Source organism: Schistocerca serialis, chromosome 1, assembly GCF_023864345.2.
Source record: "Schistocerca serialis cubense isolate TAMUIC-IGC-003099 chromosome 1, iqSchSeri2.2, whole genome shotgun sequence".
Classification (NCBI taxonomy): domain Eukaryota; kingdom Metazoa; phylum Arthropoda; class Insecta; order Orthoptera; family Acrididae; genus Schistocerca; species Schistocerca serialis.
Window position 1 is genome coordinate 118,638,760 of NC_064638.1, and position 27,978 is coordinate 118,666,737.

Genomic DNA, 27,978 nt, shown 5'->3' on the forward strand with positions numbered 1-27,978 from the left:
ATCGAAAATACTTATTATCACCAAACAAAGTCACTTCCTACACTGCTTGACTTGTAGATATATTATTTATGTAATAAACACAAAAACAAAGCGTATTTAGCCATAACTGCGGAGCCGTTTCTGGATAAGTCTGTTCGCTTCAGGCTCCAGGGACAGTCTCCCCTAACAGTGGTGCGTCCTCTCCACAGCTACCCCACCAGGGGCACAATGACGTCACACCACCACCTTTAACAATTGTTAATGTTTTGAGGTTATAACAAAAAAATGATTCAAATGGCTCTGAGCACTATGGGACTTAACATCTGAGGTCATCAGTCCCCTAGACTTAGAACTACTTAAACCTAACTAACCTAAAGACATCACACACATCCATGCCCGAGGCAGGATTCGAACCTGCGACCGTAGCAGCAGCGCGGTTCCGGACTGAAGCGCCTAGAACCACTCGGCCACAACGGCCAGCGAGATTATAACACCTGTCGATAGCACCAAGTGAGACTCTCGTAGAATGACAGCTGCCAGGATTTTACCTCTCTCCAAAGTATTATAATCCATAACTTTATCAGATCCTATCTTAACTGTGAACTTTTATATCACTCTGGACTCGTCCCCACATTGCGAAAGACGAGATGCATGCAGCTGCAAACTACATAGTATTTCTGTTTAGGTCATAGCCGGTATCCATCTGCCAGACATCGAACCTTCCGGACGTCACGGCTTCACCCGCGCCCCAATGACATGTGCTTCTCAGCCAACATCGCCCCAGTCTTCGACAACGGCGGAGCCCACTCGCTTCTATCTCTCACGAATTTCGATGGACCAACTAAATTAAAACTTGAATATCTCGTGAACCGCTACTCAGATCCACAATTATTCTAGTAAAATTCTCTATACAGGTTCTTGCTCAGTTCTTTCTTTCTTTAATTTAACTAAACGTTGATGCGCTGTATAGTGAACATGAACAGTGGACAGTCATGCCACTGCCACTTCTCAAGATTAACACAGGAGAGGAATTAATGGTGGGTCACACCAAACCAGTCAGTAGACTAATGTCTCTTACAAAAAAGAGAGAGAGATAGACGCAACATTCTCGCTTCATAAAACGGAAAGCGTCAAGTTGGTGTGAATAAACTGAATGTTTCTAATTAGGAACCTAAGATGGAATCTGCACGAAGAATACAGATTTAAGATTTGGGGTTAGTCGCTTGCTGCTGCAGTCGATTGGTATGGAGTTTATCATTCATAGTAAAGTTGACGTATGTTATATGGAACACGTGTCTTCAGATACAAAGGATCTGGATATAACTTCGTGAGCTCTTAAGTTGGTTGCATGCATACGACATTCTTCATTTTACTTTCAGTAAACAGAAATATTTTTCCCTAAACTTTTCTTGAATTTTAAAGCAGTGTATTCGACAGTCCTATGGGTCTAACAGCTTTTTATTACTAATAAAATTTTATTATACATATTTATGATCATGAAGAAAATGAAGGAAAGTACGATACCCGAGAAACAAGAAGTTCTGAACTCCAGTATGTTGTCGGTGCCCTCAAGAAGCAAAGTTATGGGTTCAGAAACAAACTTTAAGGACAAGACCTACCACTTCAGGTTACGGATCAGGTAGTGTAGGCCGTACTTGCCACTATAATATGAATAGTATTCGCTGTATTCGTAATAGCTCACGGATATCGGATTTCTAGTTTCTTTTCGGCTCCTTTTGCTGATACCACAGGAATTCAAATAATGGGTTTCTTACAATAGAATTTAGCAGATAATTATCCATATATTTTGAAAAAATTGTTACCAAAATTGAGAGGATAAAATATTTTGAAAACAGGCTCCAACTAAAATATTGCTGTTTAATGTCCAATGTAATTCTAGAGTTCTGAAAAAATTCCGTAGCGTCTATTGTGACATAAAATTATACAGTTATTCACACATGAAAGCGAATAAATCGTAAATTCGAAATTAACGCTAAATATTTATGGAGCCTTATGGTATTGTTACGAAAGATTATTTTCTAACAAAAGTGAATCTCTTGTGGAAAGCAACTGTGATTTTGTTAGCTGTTCCTGACAAAAAAACTATAATTTATTTAAACATTCGTTATCCACTTGTGTTGAAGAAAACTTTCGAAGACATGAAGATAATGATCATGCATTTGTAACGGCTTTGTCTTACCTTCTAGAACCACAATGGCTGCTCAGAAGTCTAAGAGTGATGGTTCATTGTGGACAACACAGGTGGAACACCGAGTCCGTACCTCAACTTGTACGCCGGGATCATCATGGAAACTTCCCATCAGTCGACCGAGCAGCAGACAGCTATAAAGAGGAGCAGCTAATTGTACGTCAGGAGCAGCGAACGCCTCGGGACAGAGCGGACTGTGGTCGTAAAGGCTCTCGGATGTACTTTCCAATCCTTTCGGTTCTTGAGGAATGAGCTCTGGAGTCTGGCCTCACTGCATTAAGGTACTGATCTTGGTATCCAATTTGTTTTTTTAAAGTTTTTGTTTCATTGTCGGTGAGTTTGTCCATAAAGGTAGGTTCTGTTAAATTCGTAAGTTAAAATGTAGACCTAACCACTCACAATGCAAACTCACTCATTTTTGCAGATTTCTTGGTACAGTCAGCTCCACAAGAAAGTGTACGCCATAATTTTAAATGTAACGCCCCCAGCGACATCTCTGGCAGTGGTCTCGAATCTGTAATCAGTCCGATTTTTCACAGTGTGTAGATAAATAGTGTGAGAGTCGAATGTTTTGTTTTGTCTGTTACAGTTTAACATTCGAGCAAAATACCTGAAGCGTCACGAGGCAGTTTTCCTTGTAAACCATCCAAAGGGACCAAAGCTTTCATACGGAGCTGCTGCTAAAATTCTTAAAAAGCCAAAGACATTCGTTGTAAAATTGGTCAAACGATATTTAGAGGCTAGAAACATGGATTATTTACTGGACAGAAGGCTAAAATACCAAGCTATAATCGATAATGGCAGCGATTGGATTGACTATTATGTAATTGTGCAACTAGTAATAAAATGCATTTTCATGTAAACATATGTTCATAACAGTGTCTTTTATTTCATACAGATAGCGACGTACTCTTTCTTCTGGAACTGACAGTATATACTTTCATCACCACAAACATGTTCTATCAATAATCTACGTACGACATTGCTAAAAAAATTTCAGCCAAGTTCACCCACACAAATAAAACCCTGAACAGTGTCACCATTGAGCGAAGGTAAAATACATTCTAATAAAAATCATGGTCGTCTTGACTTTTGTTTCAGGATGACCTTTTCTTAACGCTCTCCATGCTGAGGAGATTCTTGTGTGAAGATAACTTTGATGATGAAAGTACGTAACTCTTGCCGTGGCTTTTCAAACAGCCATAGTTGATTAACGTGACAATTGAATCAGTTTTTATGAAAAGGTCATAAGTCCATAAAACATCATTTTGAGATATTCAAAGAAAACTGTTTCATGCTTCAATGGTAGAAGATATGAAGTACTTGGATTTTTGTACTCTGGTGTACCTGGAAACATATCTACTTCTTCAAATCATCAATTTTATGTTTTAATACTCTTCAAATGATATTTTTTATCTTAGACTCATGACCTTTTTCAAACCAAATTAAAATAAATAATGGTACTACTGTAGAATTTTGAGAAAATTTATTAACAAACACATATTGCGAACAGTATTTTAACATAACCATCATTACAGATAAGCATTGTTGCAACATTTTCTGTAGGTTTCATACATTTTCATCTTCTTGAGCAGTTGTAGGTCAAGTGAATAAATCAATATAAAAGTTTTGTGCTCCTCTGGGATGCACTGTCCCAGTTTTTTTACATCGTTTATGTTAACTTTGTTTATTTGACATTTCTCTCCGTGTGCTACGGTTGTTGGGAGTCTGATATTTGCTTGGGGTTTTAAAAGTCTGAAAGAGTTTTGTGTCAGTCCATCAATGAATGATCAGGCTACTAATACCCCTGGGTTGTGGCTGTCATACTCAAACATATTGTAATATGAAACGCTGAAGTTGACTTTCATTGAACTGTCTTTTCCCATTGTTTCTAAACTCTGAGAATTGCGTTTAAAAAGATCTGGCCACCAGTCAATATAGTTCTTAACAATGTTCTTATCCTCAAGGTAGTTGACAATGAATGAGTTCTTTTTATTGGCAGAATTAAGAATAAGTTCAATATATTCTTTCACAGTGTAAACTCTATCAGCCTGTCGTAACTTTCTTCTATACCCCCAAAAACCCTATCACAAAGTAGGAAAGAGTGCCCCCGGATACGAAGAATTGAAAAATTTTTTCAAACATACCAAGCCCTACTAATGCCATTAGGAATCGGATTACTGTGTTGTTACGGTTTTGTCCTGGGCAACCATCATAGAAAATGAGCATCTCCTCAATATTTTTACCAAAGTAATGTTCATCGAAGAAAGCAATCAAGAAACGACAAATTTCACTAGCTCCCTTTTTGGCTAATCCTTCATGGAATACAAAGAAATGAGGTTTGCCAGTCTTAAGGCCGTATATGGAGAAAGTAAAGACCCACTGCTGACGTAGGTAAAACACTTCCCGCACTGGAATGAAGTGGTACGTTCTGTATAAAATCCATACATATGCCTTCGACATCGTCGTTTTGCTTGCACTTTTCCTGTACAGCTTTTATCTTTTTATTAAACTTTTTGGTCCGTCGCATAGATGACAAAATGGTATCTATCGAAACAGATGACAGAGGGATAGAAAAACAATAAAAACCGCTCAAAAGAGAAAAGGCCGCTGGACCTGATGGGATACCAGTTCGATTTTACACAGAGTACCCGAAGGAACTTGCCCCCCCCCCCCCCCCCTTCTTGCAGCGGTGTACCATAGGACTCTAGAAGAGCGTAGCGTTCCAAAAGATTGGAAAAGGGCACAGGTAATTCCTGTTTTCAAGAAGTGACGTCGAACAGATGGGCAGAACTATAGATCTATATCTCTAACGTCGATCAGTTGCAGAATTTTGGAACAAGTATTATGTTCGAGTATAATGACTTTTCTGGAGACTAGAAATCTACTCTGTAGGAATCAGCATGGGTTTCGATAAAGACCATCGTGTGAAACCCAGCTCGCGCTATTCGTCTACGAGACTCAGAAGGCCATAGACACGGGTTCCCAGGTGGATGCCGTGTTGCTTGACTTCCGCAAGGCGTTTGATATAGTTCCCCACAGTCGTTTAATGAACAAAGTAAGAGCGTATGGACTATCAGACCAATTGTGTGATTGGATTGAAGAGTTTCTAGACAACAGAACGCAGCATGTCCTTCTCAATGGAGAAAAGTCTTCCGAAGTAAGAGTGATTTCAGGTGTGCCGCAGGGGAGTGTCGTAGAACCGTTTCTGTTCACAATATATATAAATGACCTTGTGGATAACATCGGAAGTTCACTGAGGCTTTTTGCGGATGATGATGTAGTATATCGAGAGGATGTAACGATGGAAAATTGTAGTGAAATGCAGGAGGATTCGCAGCGAATTGACGCATGGTGCAGGGAATGGCAATTGAATCTCAATGTAGACAAGTGTAATGTGCTGCGAATACATAGAAAGAAAGATCCTTTATCATTTAGCTACAATATAGCAGGTCAGCAACTGGAAACAGTTAATTCCATAAATTATCTGGGAGTAGGCATCAGGAGTGATTTAAAATGGAATTACCAGATAAAATTAATCGTCGTTAAAGCAGATGCCAGACTGAGATTCATTGGAAGAATCCTAAGGAAATGCGGTGCGAAAACAGAGGAAGTAGGTTACAGTACACTTGTTCGCCCACTGCTTGAATACTGCTCACCGGTGTGGGATCCGTACCAGACAGGGTTGACAGAAGAGATAGAGAAGATCCAACGGAGAGTGTAGCGCGCTTCGTTACAGTATCATTTAGTAATCGCGAAAGCGTTTCGGAGATGACAGATTAACTCCAGTGGAAGACTCTGCAAGAGAGACTTTCAGTAACTCGGTACGGGCTTTTGTTGTAGTTTCGAGAACATACCTCCACCGAGGAGTCAAGCAGTATATTGCTCCCTCCTACGTATATATCGCGAAGAGACCATGAGGATAAAATCAGAGAAATTAGAGCCCACACAGAGGCATGCCGGAAATCTTTCTTCCTACGAACAATATGAGACTGGAATACAAGGGAGAACCGATAGAGGTACTCAAGGTACCCTCCGCCACACACCGTCAGGAGGCTTGTGGTCTATGGATGTAGATGTAGGTGTAGAATATGGACCATTTGCTCAGCAACAATCACTATTTTAGCTGAATCACAAAGGTAAGTGTTTTTTAGTATAGTTTTTTAAGTTCCTCACAGTAACCACAAACATCTATTTGAGGTCTACCAAACACGTAATTATAATTTTCGTGGAAAAACTTTAAATAAAATCCATATTTTACATCGAAATCTAGGAACGTCTCTAGAAATAGCGCATGCATGATCTTTACATTCAAACCGGCCTTCAAATACTCAATATCTCTGTTTGCAAAGTGGAACTTTTACCTCAAACGATTCAATGTGTTCCTTTATTTTATCAATAATAGCACCTTTTATAGCTCTCTGCGTCCCATGCTCTTACCTCTGTTATCTACAGGAGATTTTCTTAAAACCAGCAGGTCTCCTAATCTTCTAATCCTCCTGTCACTCTTCAGGCCATGAATAATAACAAATGCAGTTTTACACGCCAGTATTCTCTTTCCCTGAACTTGAACATGATATTTGAAGTTCTTCTCCCTACTTTTTGGATTATCCTTCCTTGGGTGTCTGAGGGTACTTTCCGTAACTTCCGTAAGACCTTTTAGGTACCCATCTTGTGCATCCTTGTTCCCCAATTCCTTGAACATTTCTGGGATCTGGTCTCTGTCGATCTCATCAATAGCATAAAAACAGCGAAGCTTAGAACTGCAACAGAAGAAAGCAATGTGTAGAATAAATAAGGGAAACATAGGCTTCATGTTTAACTATTCATATACAAAACATGTATTCAACATATAGTTTTCAAATTCATACTTGCTTTTAATTTTTCCCCGTTGCAGTTGCGGGAATGTTTTGTCCTTTGTAGTTAATGTACGCTTCTCCTCGTAATCTAGCCTTCTTTATTATGATATGTTTTCATTTATTATAATGCCGTATGCCTTTCCTCTTTTTATGGCTGTTAACTTCTTCATTTGAGTCCATATTCTCTTTTCTGATTAAATTGCCACTACTAATGTCCTTTGTAGTTAATGTACGCTTCTCCTCGTAATCTAGCCTTCTTTATTATGATGTGTTTTCATTTATTATAATGCCGTATGCCTTTCCTCTTTTTATGGCTGTTAACTTCTTCATTTGAGTCCATATTCTCTTTTCTGATTAAATTGCCACTACTAATGAAAGATTAGACAACAACCACACAATATTTGTCTTACAGTGCGGTTTATTTATTTATCGTGTCAAAAGTACATATATATGTGTTGAAATAATTTTACACAAAAGAAGACAAAAAATGGGACACTTCAAGTGCATTTGGTGTGGCTCTCATAAGGTCTTGCATGGTGCAGGTGGTTGGTGATGAGGAACGCTGAAGGAAATGGCTGTTAGCCTGCTCAACGCCACACTGGCAAAGATCTGAGTCCACAGAGATACCCCAAGTCCGCAGATTGGTCCTGCATCTATTTGTGTTTGATCTTAATCTATTGAGAGAATTCCATATTGACCGCTTCTCCGAACGTCCAGGGGGAAGTTCTTCCTTTGGAGCCATCCATTCTCCCAAATACCGACATTTCTCCCGCCATCGCGAAATCCTTGCCGCATGTGGATTCTCGATGAGAGCCTCAGTAGTTGTGAAGAAGCTTTTTCTTGATTTCAGACTAGGATGTGCGGTCTGTCGACCATGAAGTGGATGGGCTTCCTTCGTTGTGGCCTTACTTTTCTCATATCTCGCAGCTACCTTACGCCTGATTTCGAGAGGAGCTGTGCCAGCGAGGCAATGGAGTTTGTCCACAGGAGTAGGTCTTAAACCACCCGTGATAATCTAACAAGACTCATTTAGAGCCACATCTACGTTCCTGGCATGATTGGACTTGCACCATACCGAACATGCATATTCAGCAGTGGAATAACATAGAGCAAGCGCGCTTGAGCGCACAGTGCATGGATTAGCACCACATGATGTACCTGTCAATTTTCGCACTATGTTATTTCTGGCTGCCACTTTCTGTTTGGTGTTTAGGCAATGCTTTTTATATGTTATCGCGCGATCCAGAGTTACTCCAAGATATTTGGGAGTAGGATTATGTTCGAGTACGATGCCTCCCCAGGATATATTTAAGGATCTATTTGCCTGTTTATTCTTCAGGTGGAAAGCGCAGGTCTGAGTTTCGGTATGATTAGGTTTCGAGTAATTCCCATGATAGTAAACAGTGAATTCTTCCAAAGATTTTGATAGCGTATCTTCTACAGTCTCAAAACAGTCGGCCTTAGTCCTGAGAGCGCAGTCATCAGCATAAATAAAGCTTCGAATTTCTTCAGAGATAGGTTGATCGTTGGTATCGATGTTGAATAATAGCGGCACAAGCACGCTGCCTTGTGGTAGCCCATTTTTATGAGTTCTCCATCTACTTTTCTTACCCTGAAATTCCACAAAAAATCTGCGGTTCTGGAGAAGGTTTCTAATATTGCACATGAGCGTGAAGTCTTAAGTTATATCATAAACTTTATTCAGAAGAAGCCGATGGTTGATTGTATCGTAAGCCGCGGATAGATCGATAAAGACAGCACCTGTAATGAGCCGTTTCTCGTATCCATCTTCGATATGTTGTGTTAAGTTTAATATTTGAGACGTGCAACTTTTCCCTTCTCTGAAACCTGCTTGCTGTCGTATTAGAAGAGGCTCCACCTTTCTAATCATTCTCTGAAGATTGAACCTCTCCAGTATTTTATAGAGGTGACAAAGGAGATAGGTCTATAATTTTTGGGATCTTTCCTATCCTTTCCTGGTTTCGGCATGGCAAATACTCTTGCTATTCGTCATACTTCAGGGATCTTGCATTCTCGAATACAGTTGTTCATAAACTCCAGTAACCAAAGCATTGTAGCAGGACCAAAATTCTTGATTTGTTCAGCTCTAATGTCATCCAATCCTGCTGCTTTTCCCAATTTACATTTATTCGGGGCTGAATTCAATTCTTCAAGAGAGAAAGAAAGAGATAAGATACTATTCTCTTGATCCGTTTGCCTGAATAATTGTTTCCTCTCTATATTTCTGGGTTTAGTTGATTTGCCATTAATGAGGAGCTGGTTAGTAGTTTGGTCTGGTTTAACATTAACGCATGTATTGACCTTAGTGTTATCATTACTCAGGCGATGTAATAGCCTCCGGGCCTTTTGGCTACTTTTACTCATGTCACAGTCGAACATTGATTGTACCCATTCTTCTCTCTTAGCCTCAGATATTGAAGAAAGGACATTCTGTGCAAGGCTTGATGTAGCTTCACTGAAAGGATCTTCTTCAATGATTACCACAATGTGGTGCCAACAATATATCATGAAATCGGTACTCGCAAATTCTGATTTTTGTTAACGTAGGGACATAAACCGTAGGCTACTTCCGGTGATTTAAAAAATATTGCATTAAACTAATGAGAAGATGTAGTATGAAAACGTCATGAGTCCTGGACTCTTAACATTCGATTTTCTTGGGTTTAAAGGCAGAAACTCATGACGTTCTCAAAACAGATACATGCATCTACAGATGGAGAATGCAAAAACATTGAAATCTGAAGTTGTGAAAAATTGGACTCACGACCTTTTCATAAAAACTGATTCAATTATATCTAAAAAAATATGTTTATAAATCTCATTTTCTATTTGGATCTCCTTAAAAACTGTGTTTATATTGCATGAAAATGTGGCGGACTTGACACAGAGCACCTGGTAATAGAAAAAACGTTTGCAGAGTTGAAAAGTGATGGAATAACTATACGTAATGACCATTGGTTTGCTTAAACGGTAAACTTAAAATTTCTGCACGCAAATTCCGCAACACTGTGGAGGAGAAGAGTTGACAACATACACCCAACAGACTGTGAACTGCTTTAACAATAGTGTAATGCAAGAAGTAAATGGCAAAACTATAATCTGCAAATGTTCTCTCGTAGAGTAATTGCAGGAAGGAATGGAGCTAACTGTTAAAGCCGTAACAGAGGCAGTTTATAGGAAAAAGATTAGAGATGTATTAGAATTCGAGAACATATCTTCTTTGCTTTTGTCATATTACTAGCAGGGGAAAGAACTGGATGATTTTTGATGTAGATCTAAATTATAAGTTAAAAATTAAGCTGACAAGGGGAGGCCACGACGTTTGGAACGCGGATTTAGTGCAAACTTCGTACACTCGTAGTACTCCATGAGGACAACAAAATGTGTACGCAGTAGAGCGTACTTGTCAAGCGTTATTGAGAAAAACGCAAGATAATTTCGGTCGTCAAATATATACCTGTGAGTGGCCATTTTTACATTTTTACCATGAAGCGCCGGCAGCCGAGTGGTAGCCGGCACAGTAGCTCAGCGTGTTCGGTCAGAGAACTGGTTGGCTTCTGTAATAAAAAAACTGAGTGGAAGGACCAACAAACGAACTTTAACGGATGTCATGTGACGTCCTCAACGACCAAACACACCGATCAACAACGAAGAAAATGCAAAAAGTGGTTGGCGTTCAAGCCCTGTAATCGCTGGGTCGCTGGATCGAGTCCCGCTCGTCAGTTTTTTTTCTATTTCTAACACAGTCATTTTCTTTGCTATTTATATTACAATTGATGTAATGGGAAAAATACGTGTAATCGGATGAACTTTTATTAAATTTACAATGTTATTTGGCAGTCTACAAATTTTTATTGTCACAAATAATATAATATTCATAACTACCGACTATTAAACGGACAAACGCATAAAGTGATACTGAAAATGTATGCTAGTCCGTGATTTGAGAAATCACTTATACCTGGAAGGAGCCCGAAGCGACTTGTTACCTCCAAGTTTTGACCGGCACAGACGGCTTCCGAAAGATGTACAATTAGTCGTCGCTTTCGACATTACGAGTGCAAGTTGCAGGATGGTATTTTTCGTAAAAACATGAAAAACAAAGTTAAACGGCAAGAGTTGCATTGAATAAATGATATCTTTCCCCACACGCAAGGTCTTTTGAGGTTTTCCGTGAAAAACAAACCTCGTTAACATTTTCAATAACCTCTATTTCAGCCGATAATTTGAAGCAAAGCATGCATAACGCAGCATTTCCTTAAATATCGGCGCTGATCGTTGGTCATGCAGTATCGAGTGTATTTTAATAGCGTCTTCACGAGAAGCAATTTCTCGTTCTCTTTCGATTAAATACGAACAATTTTGAAGACACGGACAAGCATACATTTTCAGTATCACTTCATGCGTTTGGTTGTTTACTAGTCGGTAGTTATGAATACAATATTATTTGTGACAGTAAAAATTTGTAGACTGCCAAATAGCATTGTAAATTTAATAAAAGTTCATCCGATTGCACGTATTTTTCCCATTACATCAATTGTAATATAAATAGTAAAGAAAATGACTGTGTTAGAAATAAAAAAAAAACTGACGAGCGGGACTCGATCCAGCGACCCAGCGATTACAGAGCTTGAACACTAACCACTCCGCTGCCGTTGCTTCATGGTAGAAATGGCCACGCGCACGTATATATTTGACGACCGAAATTATCTTGCGATTTTCTCAATAAAGCTTGAGAAGTACGCGCTACTGCTTACACTTTTTGTTGTCCTAATGGAGTACTACGAGTGGACAAAGTTTGCAGTAAATCCGCGTTCCAAACGTCGTGGCCTCCCCTTGTGAGTATAATTAAAACTACACCAAAGAAACATGAAGACAGACTTGAAACTTCCTGGCAGATTGACAGTGTGCGCCGGACCAGGACTCGAACCTGAGACTTTGCCTTTTACAGACATGTGGCCTACCAACTCAGCTACGCGAGCACGACTCACGATCCATCCTCATGATTTTACATCGGCAAGCACCTAACCTCCCACCATCCAAAGAAAGAATGGTTTTCTGTGGGTAAATGTACAGGGTGATCAAAAAGTCACTATGAATTTGAAAACTGAATAAATCACGGAATAATGTAGATAGAGAGGTACAAATTGGCACACATGCTTGGAATGACATGGGGTTTTGTTAGAACCAAAAAATACAAAAGTTCAAAAAATGTCCGACAGATGGCGCTTCATCTGATTAGAATAGCAATAATTAGCATAACAAAGTAAGACAAAGCAAAGATGTTCTTTACAGTAAATGCTCAATATGTCCACCATCATTCCTCAAGAATAGCTGTAGTCGAGGAATAATGTTGTGAACAGCACTGTAAAGCATGTCCGGAGTTATGGTGAGTCATTGGCGTCGGATGTTGTCTTCCAGCATCCCTAGAGATGTCGGTCGTAGCTCCGTCCACATTCGTTCCCTTTAATGTGTGTCAGGGCGCTAATGACCTCGACGTTGAGCGTCCATAAGCCCCAACACACACAAACACACACGATACACTTGCGACTTCAGGTAACCCCAAAGCCTATAATCGCACGGACTGAAGTCAGGGGACCTGGGATGCCAAGCATGACGAAAGTGGCGGCTGAGCACACGATCATCACCAAACGACGAACGCAAGAGATCTTTCACGCGTCTAACAATATGGGTGGTTGTAATAAAACCCCATGTCATTCCAAGCATGTGTGTTAGTTTTTACCTCTCTATCTACATTATTCCATGGTTTATTAAGTTTTCAAATTTATACTGATTTTTTGATCACCCGGTACCTTCCTGAATCAATCAACCGTTTCTTGAATAAAAGTTCCTTTTTTTTTTTTTTTTTTTTTGTCAAAACCATTACGTTGCCTCAGCCGCCGTATTCGTCGGACAAGGCTCCCTTATGCAACTGTTGATGAAATACAAACAGAATCTCTGAAGGAGCTGAACATCAAAACGAAGAGCGAGTGCGGTAAGTACTTCCAAGATTGAAAAACGTGCTGTCACAAGTGTGTTATATCTGAGCGGGATTACTTTTAAGTAAACGCTGACTTGATAAAGAATTAAAGATTCCTTAAGGGAAAAAGATTACCGTTACTTTTTGATCACACCTCGTATGGATCTCCTCCGCCTTTTTAGAGTCACGTTAGTGACCGACGTGTTTCAAATGTCATCCACTGCCTAGATTCGAACTGGCTGCCTCGGCAGCAAAAGTAGCGAAACTGGTATCGGGGACATGTGCCAGTGTCGAAGGTGCTACGGTTGCCGCAGGTTCGCAACGTTAGCAGTTGGTACTGTAGTGGGTGGCGGTGGTAGGCGTGTGGATACCTCAGCTGCAGCAGCTGTGTGCGCACAGCGGACGGCGGCTGCAGCGCCGGCTCGGCTGTCCTCTGGCTGCGCCGTATAAAAGCGGCGCCGGCGCGTCGGGCGGCTATTCCGCGATGGGCACCCACCGCCGACACACACCGCTGCTGCTGGCGCTGCTCGTAGCCGGCGCCACCTCCGCCGCCACGCTGCAGCCGCAGCCACTGGTCCCAGGTGAGTGCAGAGTCGCTGTCATCGCACCGTGCTCTTTGGCGGACGTCCTCCTCCTGCTACGGCCAGGACACCAGTGGGCCTATGTTAGTAGACAACGCGTGGTCCGGGCCTCTTCATATCGAGGACGTCCCTTCAAACCCAACGAAACGCTCTTTTGGGAAGTGCAGGACAGTTGTATTTTCGACACCACCACTGCTCATTTCCCACCGTGGAATTACATGTGTTCCGTCTTCAACGTGTACGACAAGGACAGGATGGTATATGCTCACTCCTACGGTGAATAACTAGGGGCGGCAGATTTACTAAAGAGACCACGACTGTGAAGAAGTAAAATATAGTTTTAGCATCGACAGACGTGACGTGGTACTTGTGTTGGCTGAAGAGCCAACACCGTGTTACTAGAGGAGGCCGAAATGCACACGTTTTAGCTCACGCAGGCTGGCGTGAGGAGGGAAGAACTATACTGACGTGAGGTCTGGAACATGGCAAGAAATTAGAATTCAGAAAGCGGACATAATTAGTTTGATACTTAACTTTCATCCATTAATGATGAACGTCGCTCTTGACGGTATATGAGTCACAATATTATCTGCTCAGAAGACATAGTAACTGCGTATGGCGCCTTGCTAGGTCGTAGCAAATGACGTAGCTGAAGGCTATGCTAAACTGTCGCCTCTGCAAATGAGAGTGTATGTAGACAGTGAACCATCGCTAGTAAAGTCGGCTGTACAACTGGGGCGAGTGCTAGGGAGTCTAGACTAGACCTGCCGTGTGGCGGCGCTCGGTCTGCAATCACTGATAGTGGCGACACGCGGGTCCGGCGTATACTAACGGACCGCGGCCGATTTAAAGGCTACCACCTAGCAAGTGTGGTGTCTGGCGGTGACACCACAGTACTGATATTACGAATGCTATGGACCAGTGTGGTTTCCGTCGCAACCTCTCACTTTTCATCGTTACATCGAACTGAATCCTTTGAACATACTTTCTTTAAGATATCACTACGTCGAAAGGCATATTAACGTTCGCAGAAGAGCTTCTGTGAAGTCTGGAAGGTAGGAGACGAGGTACTGGCAGAATTGAAGCTGTGGGGGCGGGACGTGAGTCGTGCTTGGGTAGCTCAGATGGTAGAGCACTTGCCCGCGATGGAAAAAGTCCCGAGTTCGAGTCTCGGTCCGGCACGCATTTTTAATCTGTCAGGAAGTTTCGTATTAACGTACTTTCTTCCAGGAGTGCTAGTTCTGCAAGGTTCGCAGAAGAGGAGCTGCGAAGTTTGGAAGGTAGGAGACGAGGTACTGGCAGAATTGAAGCTGTGGGGGCGGGTCGTGAGTCGTGCTTGGGTAGCTCATATGGTAGAGCATTTGCCCGCGAAAGGTAAAGGTCCCGAGTTCGTGTCTCGATCCGGCAGGCAGTTTTAATCTGTCAGGAAGTTTCATATCAACGCGCACTCCGCTGCATAGTGAAAATCTCATTCTGGAAACATCCCCCACGCTGTGGCTAAGCCATGTCTCCGCAATATCTTTTCTTCACGAGTGCTAGTTCTGCAAGGTTTGCAGAAGAGCTTCTGTGAAGTTTGGAAGGTAGGAGACCAGATACTGACGGAATTGAAGCTGTGGGGGCGGGTCGTGAGTCGTGCTGGGTAGCTCAGATGGTAGAGCACTTGCCCGCGAAAGGCAAAGGTCCCGAGTTCGAGTCTCGGTCCGGTACGCAGTTTTAATCTGTCAGGAAGTTTCGTATTAACATACTTTATAAGTTACGTGTTTCATTACTTGTTCGATCCTCGTTGGTTCTGTCGTGCTGTTGTCTGTGTAAGTTCTCAAACTGTAAAAGATCAAAGACAAAAAGTACGCACTGTACCGCGAAAGACATCGAAACTTGATAGCTTCTAGTTAGTAGGAGGAAACATTGAATGTTTATCTGAAAATGTGTAAGTTACTCAAGTTTCTAGTGTGGTTATTCAAGCAAGAAAAAAGAAGAATTTTGGGCATCTGATATCGTATGGTTAATTCTTTAGATTGGCAATTTTTTATAGAAGTGATGAAAACGGAACCGGGAGAGCTTAGACATGAATACAATCAAGTAGAAGGTATTAAAGATCATGTTTATCAGAAAGTTATAGACGTTATCGAAATAGCCAAAGATTCTCACCAAGACTGTCAGAATGCACATGTTTGGAAAATAGTGTACTGTGCGATTATTTGGTTCATTCTGTATGCCAGGGATCATTCCCTTTCGTACTCCTCTCGTATATTTTTCGCCAGTTCTCCAAACTTTGCAGCAAGTGGGAATCGTACCAGTGACAGGCCAACTGGGCACGTAAGCTTTTGTGCACTAGTATAAACGAAAATGAATAAGCTGCTTAGAAACTGGAAATATTTCCTGGTCGGGTATACGTAATAAAATCATTTACGTTCTGCCGTTGTTGGTTCCGTATATGGAGACTTGTACAAATAACGTGGGGTTGAAGAAATTACACTGGTGAAGGTGTACAAACGAGCCACGTAAGATGAGATGTTTAGGATGCACGATTAAAAAATTAGTATCACTCCTTTTCAATGTGCTGCATATTTCTCATCGCACTGTAAGGAATCATGGCAAAACAACACATAAGAAGGGAATAACTCCACGACAATAACAACATTCCGACAACAAACCGTTTATCTGCATCAAACCTCTCGTTCTCCACACGAGGTATCCAATGAGCCATGGATAGAGCAGTCTATGTAACATTGCCTTCGAAAAGCTTATGATTCGATACGCTGATGTTAACTAAATACATGTTCGTATCGAATATGTATCCAGGTTTGCAACTCAGCTGAGGGTTTTTGACAGGTTGAGAGGAGCACATTATTTTGGACGGGCGGACTTTCACTTTAAAGCCTGTTCCAATGATACAGAACCATTTCTCTTATGATACATATTGGATGACTCATCACATAATAAGCCGACCGGCGTGGCCGTGCGGTTCTAGGCGCTTCAGTCTGGAACCGCGTGACCGCTACGGTCGCAGGTTCGAATCCTGCCTCGGGCATGGATGTGTGTGATGTCCTTAGGTTAGTTAGGTTTAAGTAGTTCTAAGTTCTAGGGGACTGATGACCACAGATGTTAAGTCCCATAGTGCTCAGAGCCATTTGAACCATTTTTTGAGCCATCACATAATAATGATCGCCGCTTTAGATTTTTCGCAGATTGTGCAGTCCCCGTTATATGTGAGGAGTAATCATCCGATAAAAATTATAATTCCGATAACGTCTAAACAAAAAGTTGCAAAGACAAGTTCTTTATTCAGAAAAACCTAGGGTTATATACTGCATAGAATGAAAAAGTGCAGTTGTCTTTGATTATTCGATTAGTAAGCTACAACTAGAAACGTTCTAATCTAATACAAATAAGTACAATACTCGAAACTTGACTTTTCCCTCCAAAAATGTTGCCTGTTCAAACACTTGTGCGGAAGTGTCAAACAAGGAAAAGCCGACGTACACAAAGAAAGGAAGCGTAAATAATCGCATTTTCATTTTACTCGCGGAAAAATGGAGCAGCAATGGTATAAAATCTAAACTGTAACATGACAATAGAAAAGTATCAAATATCGCAGAAGTGTTTTTCAGAGCATAATTAACGTGTATTATTTATCCAGATACTTCCACGGATTCATGTAAACATTATTCCCTTGGTCCGTCCGCGAATAAATAAGATGACTTCACAGTATGTGCATTCTTTTATGAGACGCTTCATAATTTATGAGGTGTATAATTATGCAATTTTCTGTCGGAATCAGAACTGCCCTGTACGGTAGTCTCACTCACTAACGCATGTACACTGCAAAATTCCGCGAGATAGTCTTCAAGTCCCTCTGCGTCCACACGATATCTCTAGTCAGTACTCTTACAGAAGTGTCGCTGCTTGCACCTACGAATTCTTGGAATAACCCCTATGTCGCTCATTATTGCATAAAAGTGGTAACAAGTTATACTGTGAGAGGGCCATAGCTTCGGATTCAACCAATAAGCTGGACCTGTAATCCATGCTCCATTGCTGAACTGACGGAGATCGAAGACAAGTGGTCTGTTTTGCTGTGAGGGGGACTTGTGAATTTTGGAGCGTATCTTCGTCACTACGCTATGCGTGGCATTACCATCACCTGGATCTCAGAAATTGTCTCGTGAAATGTCGTGGTACCTCGCAGGTAATTGTGTGCGCTGTATAGGTGTTCATAGGTGACACATTTATAGCTGTCCAGCTGTTTTAATGACTCCATTATTCTGCACAGTATTTCCACGATTGACGCGGAAGTCATCGTCAGAAGAAACTTGCTACTGGCTGAGATGCATTCGCTTTGTAGGTCCCGTCCAGTCTACCAAGGAGAATTACGTCAGTCGACCAAATATGTTACACAATGGAATCGTTAACTGAACACCGGAAAAAATACCAGTCACGTCGGTAATACATCAGATAACAAACCATATCCTGGATTATGGATGTGTGTTCAAATCTCCAGCTAGCTATTCAGAGTTTTCCACGGCTTTCTTGACTCGCTTAAGGCGAATTCTAGGATGATCCCTTTAAAAAGGCCTTCGCCAGTTTCCTTCCCACCCTTTTCTTCCCAAACCCAGCCCGAGCTTATGCTCCAAGGACCTCGACGTTGACGGGACGTTAAATCCCAACCTTCCTTCCTCCCTTTTTATTGAGATGTATTACTTTTTGACCTCTGTTGCGATTGGGCATTGGCATTCTCATACGGCGTACAGATTAGGAACAGTATATAATCTGAAGAAATTCCTTGCGGAAATATGCAAGTGACTGGATGTGAATAGACTGAAGCAAATGTAAGAACATTTTAGTTGTTTTTTTTATACGCTAACATTTCCTCGTGCTGTTTCGCAGGTTTTCATTACTTTGCCATTTCCTGAATGGGTGTGATGTCGAGTGTCTCGCTCTTCATAAAAAATATACTCTTTGGGTTCATTGTCTATCATCGCTCTGGTGCTCCCTTACTGTACCTCCCATGCCAGATGATCTTCAAATGATGTCTTACTACTTTCTGATAGTGTGGCATATGCGAATAGTTCCACCTATAACCATAAGTCCTAGAAAGGATGTTTGCATAAAATAAAACAAGCGCGCTGGTGCTATGGTTAACATATACGAACTTAAGGAACATTGAATCCAATTAGTGACTGGATTGAAGATTTCCCGGCAAAAGAAAGTACCACTTTCACAATGTGTAGAAAACCGTCGGATGTAAAAGTGGCTTTCTGATATTTTCCACGTCAATGTTATTGGCCCATTAACATTCATGATATGCGTATATCAGCTGGTGAATAACGTCGGAGGCTGATGTATAACAATTGCTGTTGCGTGTTCGGAAGTCGACAACCCATAAAATTACAGCGAAACGCCGGATGACCGGCAGAGCATCAACTTGTCGTACAAGGGCATGGCTGTCGGCGTTCATAAACTTTGCGCAAATGAGTGGAAAGAGGCATTACGATTTGATCACAACATTGATAATCAATCACTGTAAACATTTACAGCTCTAAAATATCGAAGAATACTCGTCCGATGTATTGTTAAGTGGAAAAACAGATGTTACACAGTCACTGAAAACCCATATGGAAATGTATTAACAAGGAATGTTTCGAAGATTGATTTTTGTAGACAGGAGACTATAACTACAACAAGTTGGCACTCTTTCCCACAACCGTCAAGATTTCAAGGGCGTACTTTGATGACGTTTTCTGAAAGATGGATGTATAAAAGTAGTTGTACTTAATACCCACAATGGTCTGCAAACATAGCACTTTTGAACTTCTTTCTGTGTAAGACCTTGAAGATTGAAGCTTAAAGACAAAGGCCCGTTACGCTGAAGACGTGACTAGAATACAATGAAACATCGTGTGCAGCCATCACGCAATACAAATGGTAAGCCGTAGATGATTCAGCTGCTCGACGTCGGCTCTAGTGATCGATGGTAGCCATCGTCTGCAGAGGCCTGAGATATCTGCTCTTTATTTTGTGTTGTATTCTCATTCTTAAGGAGATCTGCCCTTGAACAATGTCCAAAAACTGGAGAAAAGATCGATTCATGCCGATTACAAAAAGGTGTAGCTTATGGACACTTTCATTTTCAGCTTTTTTCGTAAATTTTGTTTGAACGTAATGCTGCACAGGTATCACACCCCTCTGTCGTTTCGGGGTCCATCAGAACATGTCATATGTTATTCCTTTCCGTATTTTTTTCCAGCTTTCGGATAAGATCATAAAAAGGTGTTTCTAGAAATGTCTGATTACCAGAACCTAAGTTCAAGCGTATCTCCATGGCTGTGGCGTAGCTACAACCAAACATCTTTTTATATACTTGTTTACTTCTTGCTTTCGGAATTTGAAACACGTGTGGTTCGTAGTTACTGCTGTGTTGTGCTATTTCAGTGTACGTGCCTTCTGCGTTAGAAGTTCCGAGAATAAAGAAATTCAAGATGAAACTGAAATTTCGAGGCAACCAGTTCAAAGCAATATCAAATAATACACTTCGTCTGGCTCAACACTCATCACAGAAAATGGGTGTATAGCCATATCGCTCACTCACAAGCATTCCTTGGTATTATTGGGGCAATTAAGTAAAACAAAGGGATCTGGCAAATACGAGTAGTCTTAGAAGATATCTCCACGGTCTCTAGTAGAATCCCAATGAAAGCATCATCAGCTGCACTGAAGAGCGAATACCGAAAACTATACTTGTCGGGCTGACAGTGTTGAAGGTAGCTGTTATAGATGCAGTAATAACTTTCAATGATGGTGCAGTTTCTAGCATTCATGCTCTGCAAACAAATAGATGTCCAGACTGGATATGGTTAAAGCTCTGTTGTTGATCGTCTGTGAGTAACCGAAGTGTTACAAGAGAGGCTAGGCTAGATAAAAGAACGATGAGAAAGAGCATGGAGATTAAAGAAACAGGTGACCGATAGAAATATGCAATTTGAATGTTCTAAAACTGAACAGTGATACAATAATATCTTCATAAACCTTCTCTCACGATTTACCGGAAACTTGAATTTTGCCGGCCGGTGTGGCCGAGCGGTTCTAGGCGCTTCAGGTTCGAATACTGCCTCGGGAATGGATATGTGTGATGTCCTTAGATTAGTTAGGTTTAAGCAGTTCTAAGTTCTAGGGGACTGATGACCTCAGATGTTGAGTCCCATAGTGCTCAGAGCCATTTGAACATTTGAACTTGAATTTTCATTCAGGTACAGTTTTCTCCTTAATGAATGAAATTAAATTCACCAAAATTGGCACATATAATTGGAATGACCTTCTCTGACACCCTTGGCTACTGCTTACAGAAAATTCTAATTTGTGATGATGATGCGTGTGATTATTGATCTAAATTTTTAAGTACATTTCTCGTAGAAAATAAATTTTGCATATTTTTTACATATTAGTTTTAGAAGAGGAAACTGGAGGCGTAACAAACTTCCCTGAATGTTATCTATAACCTGAATGTTTTTCTAAGCGGCGCTGTCAGTGGCAGCAAAGAAAATGGTAAAACAGTTACAGTGTTCTGGTTTGTAGTCTTTTATAAATATTGTTGTAAACATCACAATATAATAGGTATCTAACCGATTTTCTCAGAAATGCGTTGACTGATAACCCTAACTGTTTTCACAAATTCTGAGCTGCTTCTGCTCTGTAGGTCAGCAACACTGTGAGGGAAAGAGAACGCTAAAAACACAGCCCCTTCAGGGATGGGTCCTCTTGTGTGAGAAATACTTTGCTATGTAAGCACACCAGACGAATTACTTTTTCTTGAGTCATCGGTCTTCTGACTGGTTTGATGCGGCCCGCCACGAATTCCTCTCCTGTGCCAACCTTTTCATCTCAGAGTAGCACTTGCAACCTACGTGCTTAATTGTTTGCTGTATGTATTCTAATCTCTGTCTTCCTCTACAGTTTTTGCCCTCTACAGCTTCCTCTAGTACCATGGAAGTCATTCCCTCATGTCTTAGCAGATGTCCTATCATCCTGTCCCTTCTCCTTATCAGTGTTTTCCGCATATTCCTTTCCTCTCCGATTCTGCGCAGAACCTCCTCATTGCTTACCTTATTAGTCCACTTAATTTTCAACATGTCTGTAGCACCACGTCTCAGATGCTTCGATTGTCGTCTGTTCCGGTTTTCCCACAGTCCATGTTTCACTGCCATACAGTGATGTGCTTCAAACGTACATTGGCAAAAATTTCTTCCTCAAATTAAGGCCTGATTTTGATACTAGTAGACTTCTCTCGGCCAGGAATGCCCGTTTTGCTAGTCTTAGTCTGCTTTTGACGTCCTCTTTGCTCCGCCCGTCATTGGTTATTTTTCTGCCTAGGTGGTAGAATTCCTTAACTTCATTTACTTCGTGACCATCAATCCCGATGTTCAGTTTCTCGCTGTTATCATTTCTGCTACTTCTCATTACTTTCGTCTTTCTTCGATTTACTCTCAATCCATACTCAGTACTCATTAGACTGTTCACTCCGTTCAGCAGATCATGTAATTCTTCTTCACTTTCCCTCAGGACAGTAATGTCATCAGCGAATCGTATCATTGATATCCTTTCACCTTGAATTTTAATCCCGCTTCTGAATCTTTCTTTTATTTCCGTCGTTGCTTCTTCTATGTACAGAATGAACAGTAGGGATTAAAGACTACATTCCTTTGTTACACCCTTTTTAATCCGAGCACTTCGTTCTTGGTTGTCCGCTTTTATTATTCCCTCTTGGCTCTTGTACATATTGTCTCTCCCTACGGCTTACCCCTGTTTTTCCCAGAATTTCGAACATCTTGCACCATTTGATCCTGTCGAACGCTTTTTAAAGGTCAACAGATCCTATGAACGTGTCTTGATTTTTCTTTAGTCTTGCTTCCATTATCAACTGCAATGTGAGAATCTCTAGTGCCTTTACCTTTTCTAAAGCCAAACTGATCGTGATGTAACTCAATTTTCTTTTCCATTCTTCTGTATGTTATTCTTGTCAGCAACTTGGACGCATGAGCTGTTAAGCTGATTGTGCGATAATTCTTGCACTTGTCAGCTCTTGCAGTCTTCGGAATTGTGTGGATGATATTATTCCCAAAGTCAGATGGTATGTCGCTAGACTCATACATTCTACACATCAGCTTACAGAACTGAAAGAGCACATTAAGCCCTTCGGTGCAATGGAGCAATGTAGACGGTATGCGGCGGTCATGTTGCTCTACACAGATGACGTAAGTCGTGGCAGAGAAGTGGTGTGTGTCTGTCAATCACAATCAGTTATACGGTATCAGCGTCGACCTGGGGTTGAGAGAGACTGGAAGAAAGGCGTTATCAAGTTTGGATGTGGCCTTGACCATACAGCGGACGAAATTCTCCGATTTGCTTATCGACGCGGACTGTTGAACACGGAATGGTGTAATACTCGCAGTCATGTAACGCAGTCGTAAAAATATACCAATCGTCAACGACCGGACCCGACGAGAACCGCTAATGTTAGTAAATGCACGTCCCGCGCAACCGGCCATTGAGAGAACACAGCGAAGAGAACCACGTGCAGTGGACCCCCGAATATAGGCTCGTTGCAAAAATTATCGTTGCTCACAGCGGCTAAAAAGCTGCACGCTCTCAAAATACAGGGCACGGGAAGTTAACCGACAGGATGCAGTGTGGTTGGACGAGTCACAATATTGCCTCCCCTCAAATGATACAAGGCGCCGAATCCATCGACCGAGCGAGGTGGCGCAGCGGCTAGCACACTGGACTCGCATTCGGAAGGACGACGGTTCAATCCCGTCTCCAGCCATCCTGATTTAGGCTTTCCGTGATTTCCCTAAAGCGTTTCAGGTAAATGCCGGGATGGTTCCTTTGAAAGGGCACGGCCGATTTCCTTCCCCATCCTTCCCTAACCCGAGCTTGCGCTCCGTCTCTAATGACCTCGTTGTCGACGGGACGTTAAACACTAACCTCCTTCCTTCCTTCCGAATCCATCGATGTTCCAATGGGGCGCTTAACCCTCAGAGGGTGTAGTTCAGGCCGGGGGCTTTTCTGAGATATTTTGGGGAGCTGCACAGCGGCTTTGGCCAACTCATTTTGGTTACCGTGAACTGAACCAGGATGTATATTCCAACACTCTCGGCGACCAAATGTTGCCTTTTCTGCTACTTCTTACCAGCGCCTTCCACAATGACAACAAACATATTTCCAGGGCCCCGCGCATGTGTTCCTGGTACGACGAACAGGCTCCCTGTCGCGCCGCGACATTTTCGAATTTTAAGCCTCTAGAAAATATCTGTGACTGTGTGAGCTGTAGAGAAAGAGATTAGAATGCATACAGCAAATAATTGAGGACATAGGGTGCAATGGCTACTCTGAGATGAAAAGGTTGGCACACGAGAGTAATTCGTGGCGGGTCGCATGAAAGCAGCCTGGAAGGCTGATGACTAAAATAAAAAAAATAGGAACTGCGAGTGAAACGTAACAATCAATCCGTCCGCAATTTGGTGGAGGCTGTACAGGTCCTAACCATTAATTAGAAGCTTCACCTAGATAGGGCATACCTGTAGACATCTGCGAACTGTCTTCCTCACCGAAATGGGGTTATTATCAAGACAACAGACGTTTTTACGTGGTATTAGCGTGGCATCTGCCGGTAGGACTAATTTTTTGTTCTGTGTGCTATGGCAACTCACACGTGTGCCAGACCGGACCCAGGGAAAAATCGCAGTGGTTACGCAACCTCGAGAAATGGGTTGATATCCCCCTACAGTCATCCTGATCTATATCCTCCTATGTTTTAGAAAATTCGGTCCACGGGGGAGGCCAGTTTCCTTCCCCATTATTGGTGTATACTTAATTGACTCCTCAGATTGCCTTGTATTTATTGTATTAGTTTACTTCACATCAACAGATCTGCCTGAGAACTGAAGGCCATAATTGGAAAATGGGATGCGTTTAATGTGGGAATTCGTCCTGTCACATTAGACTGTAGTGTGTGACGTGGTCTGTGAATGCTGAATCTATGATAAACAAATTCTCATGGGAGTCACACTTTATTTTAGATTAACGTGCCTGAATTTTGAGTTCCATCTGAAATAAAATATTATAAGTAATAGAGTGCAGTCCAAGGAGTCGGTTAAGTCAGACGAGTAACCTCTCTTCCTTAAAAATGGGCCTTAACTGCTAAGGTCATCAGTCCCTTAGCTTACACACTACTTAAGCTAAATTATCCTAAGGACAAACACACACATCCATGCCCGAGGGAGGACTCAAACCTCCGCCGGGACCAGCCGCACATTCTCTTTCTTATTTTGAGGGTACTGTGCTACCAATTGCGATATCCTAGCCCCCCTCTCAAGGCAGCGACTAGTCCCGGTCCACATTTTCTGAACAGTGCGATGCTACAGAAATAGCACCCATGGCAAAAAGGATATGGCGAAGAATTCGAACTAAGAGTTTCGTCAGAAGTGGAATATACATTCACGACTATATGCTGGCGCGAGAGTCTAATCCATGTTGAAGCCTTGAGATGGTTCGTGAGGAACGCCGAAACGCAATCGGACATTCATGTACGAGGCGTATTTTTTTAAGTAAGTACCGTTTTGAATTTAAAAAAAATGGTTCAAATGGCTCTGAGCACTATGGGACTTAACATCTATGGTCATCAGTCCCCTAGAACTCAGAACTACTTAAACCTAACTAACCTAAGGACATCACACACATCCATGCCCGAGGCATTGAATTAAAAAAAGACATGCTAAGATATCTCAATAATTTTATTTTTATATGAAAGCTTGTACCTTAATCTACTCACAGACGCCATTACAGTCTGATTCTTCCTTGTTTACGTTGTGTACTGAGTGTTTAAGATGCCTCCGATAATCATGAACTGTGAAGTACGGGCTGTTACAAGATTTCTTAGTGCTAAAGGCCTAAAAGCGATCGATGTTCATCGTGGGATCTGTGCAGTTTACGGAGAAAACATTATGAGTGATGGAATGGTAAGAAAGTGGGTGAGAGCATTTAAAGATGGCCGCACAAATGTGCATGATGAACGGAGTGGGCGTCCTTCGGTCGTTAACGAAAGTTTGGTGCAGTAAGTGAACAATAAGGTGAGAGAAAACAGACGCTTTACGATTTCCTCCTTGCAGGATGACTTTCCTAATGTTTCTCGTAGTGTTTTGTATGGCATTGTGACCGAGCACTTGACTTACCGAAAATTGTGCGCACGTTGGGTAACGAACATGTTGACGGATGTGCACAATACCAAAAGTTTAGACAGTACACTGACTTTCCTCGAGCGGTGCCACAACGACGGTGATGATTTCTTAAGCCAAATTGTTACGGGCGATGAAACATGGGTGACCTACGTCACAACAGAACCAAAGCAACAGTCCATTGAAGTAGAGCAAGGGCATCGTTTTGCTGCAAGGCAACGCCCGTCCCCATGTGGCGAATCAGACCAAAGATCTCATCACATCTTTTCAATGGGAAACTCTAGATCATCCTCCGTACGGCCCCGATCTTGCGCCCAGTGACTAATATCTGTTCCTGCACTTGAAGAAAAACCTGGGCGGTCAGCGTCTTAGAGACGATGACGAAGTCAAAACAGTGGTGATGCAGTGGAAGTCAGGCGGCAGACTTCTATGAGGAGGGTATTCAAAAACTGGTACAACGGTATGACAAGTGGCTCAATATTGACAGAAATTATGTAGAAAAGTAGATTAAGGTACAGGCTTTCACGTAAAAATAAAATTATTGAGATATCTTAGCACGTCTTTTTTTAACTTCAAAACGTACTTACTTAAAAAAACACTCCTCGTAGAGCCATCCTGCCATGAACGTATATTTTAATAAATTCCAAAAGAGGCTGAGCATCAGAGAGTATTTGCTTTTGGTTAACGACTGCCCCTTATTTCAAATAAGAGAGTGGTTCTAAATCGAAATTTAATTTGCTATTTGATCCACGATACAACTCATCCGGAAAACGTGCCATACGCAACTGTTGATAATTTTATTAAATGGCAACTGCAATCATATAAGAAGTGTACTTATTTATACAATAGTTTTCGGTCGCCAGCCCATTATCATGTGTTCGAGTTTTTCGCACATCAGTGATTTTCACGATTAGGCACCTGGCGTGACTAATAATTCATCACTTTAAAATGGACAAGAGTCGAAGTCGGTCGTGTGAATGAATGTTTTTATGCAAGCGGAGGTTCCATTTAATTTACTCAACTTGTTCGCTGCATTCTCTCCGCTACTTTCAGCCTCACCACGCTAATGACAGGCCTCCTGTCACGAAGCTACGAGTAAAATTACCAGCCACACTTCCTTCCATCATAATCTTCCGCTGTCCTAAACGGCTGCAGAGGAACGTCAGAGTAATGACTCTCAGCAAAACCGCGGCAGCTGACCGCGTTGCAGCGAAGAGGTGCAGGCCCGGGGCGTGCTCCTGGTGTCATTGACCTTCCGCGCCCGGAAGCCGCAGCCGCATTGTGCCGGCTCTGCAGCGCCTCCCAGGCCATCCACTCCGAAGGCCGTTGACTCGACTCCCGGCTGCAGCCTTTCTAACTCCAAGAGGCACAGGAGAACACAGGTCGTCCCAAAACGAATAAGCAGCTTTCGACATTTTACTGAGGCCAAAGTGCACACGACACTCAGACATTTCTCTGCTGAGGCACGTTATTACGACTACTTTGCCAACACTCAGCTGTTTTACAGCTCAGCTGCTGAATTAAAAGAGAAGATGATGCATCTGAAGGGTATATTGTCTGCAGTGCTCCCCCTAGCTGTTGAAGGATGAAATTTTCTGAGAGATTAAAACCACTGAGACTCGAAATAGTAATCTTTTCTTTTATTGGACAATACTTTTACTGTCTGGGCTATCCAGATAAAGCCTGTCATGAAATTATTAATTGTATTGATTAAGTTGCTTCATTTAGTTCAACACATTGTTTTCTGCAACCTGCCTAACAGGGCTGAACAACTGCGTAGGGAACCAACTTTATTGACTTCTTTATTATTTCATATCATTATCTAGTGTTATCTATTATCCATAATCCTAATCATGGATAATTCTGTTATGCACAAACATGCGTGTGCGATCGTAGAATCAGAATAGCCTTCTTGGGGACTGATGACCTCATGCTGTGGAATTTTCCGCTGGACTGTGCAAATTTTGTGCGGTAAGCTGGCTTGAGCAAATGGTATTGCTACTTCCAGCAACCACCCGATTGGACAAAGCCGTTGATGCCGCAGTGTCGTTTCCCGACGATTGGCTGTCCTTCGTCGCCCCTCAGGGTTGTTGCACCAGATCACACCGTCTGGGAACTT

The 27,978-nt window shown here is 41.9% G+C and overlaps 1 protein-coding gene across 5 annotated transcripts in view; it reads left to right on the plus strand.

The window, feature by feature from the left end:
* Positions 1 to 13,478: 13,478 nt before the first annotated feature.
* The window catches only part of LOC126463476 (uncharacterized), a 129,425-nt gene continuing 114,925 nt past the window's right edge, over positions 13,479 to 27,978 (plus strand). For all 5 annotated transcript variants that reach the window (XM_050096160.1, XM_050096161.1, XM_050096162.1 and 2 more), the window contains exon 1: positions 13,479 to 13,629. In XM_050096160.1, the coding sequence (XP_049952117.1) occupies positions 13,533 to 13,629 (97 nt within the window). In that variant the 5' untranslated portion in view covers positions 13,479 to 13,532. The remainder of the gene's footprint in view (positions 13,630 to 27,978) is intronic.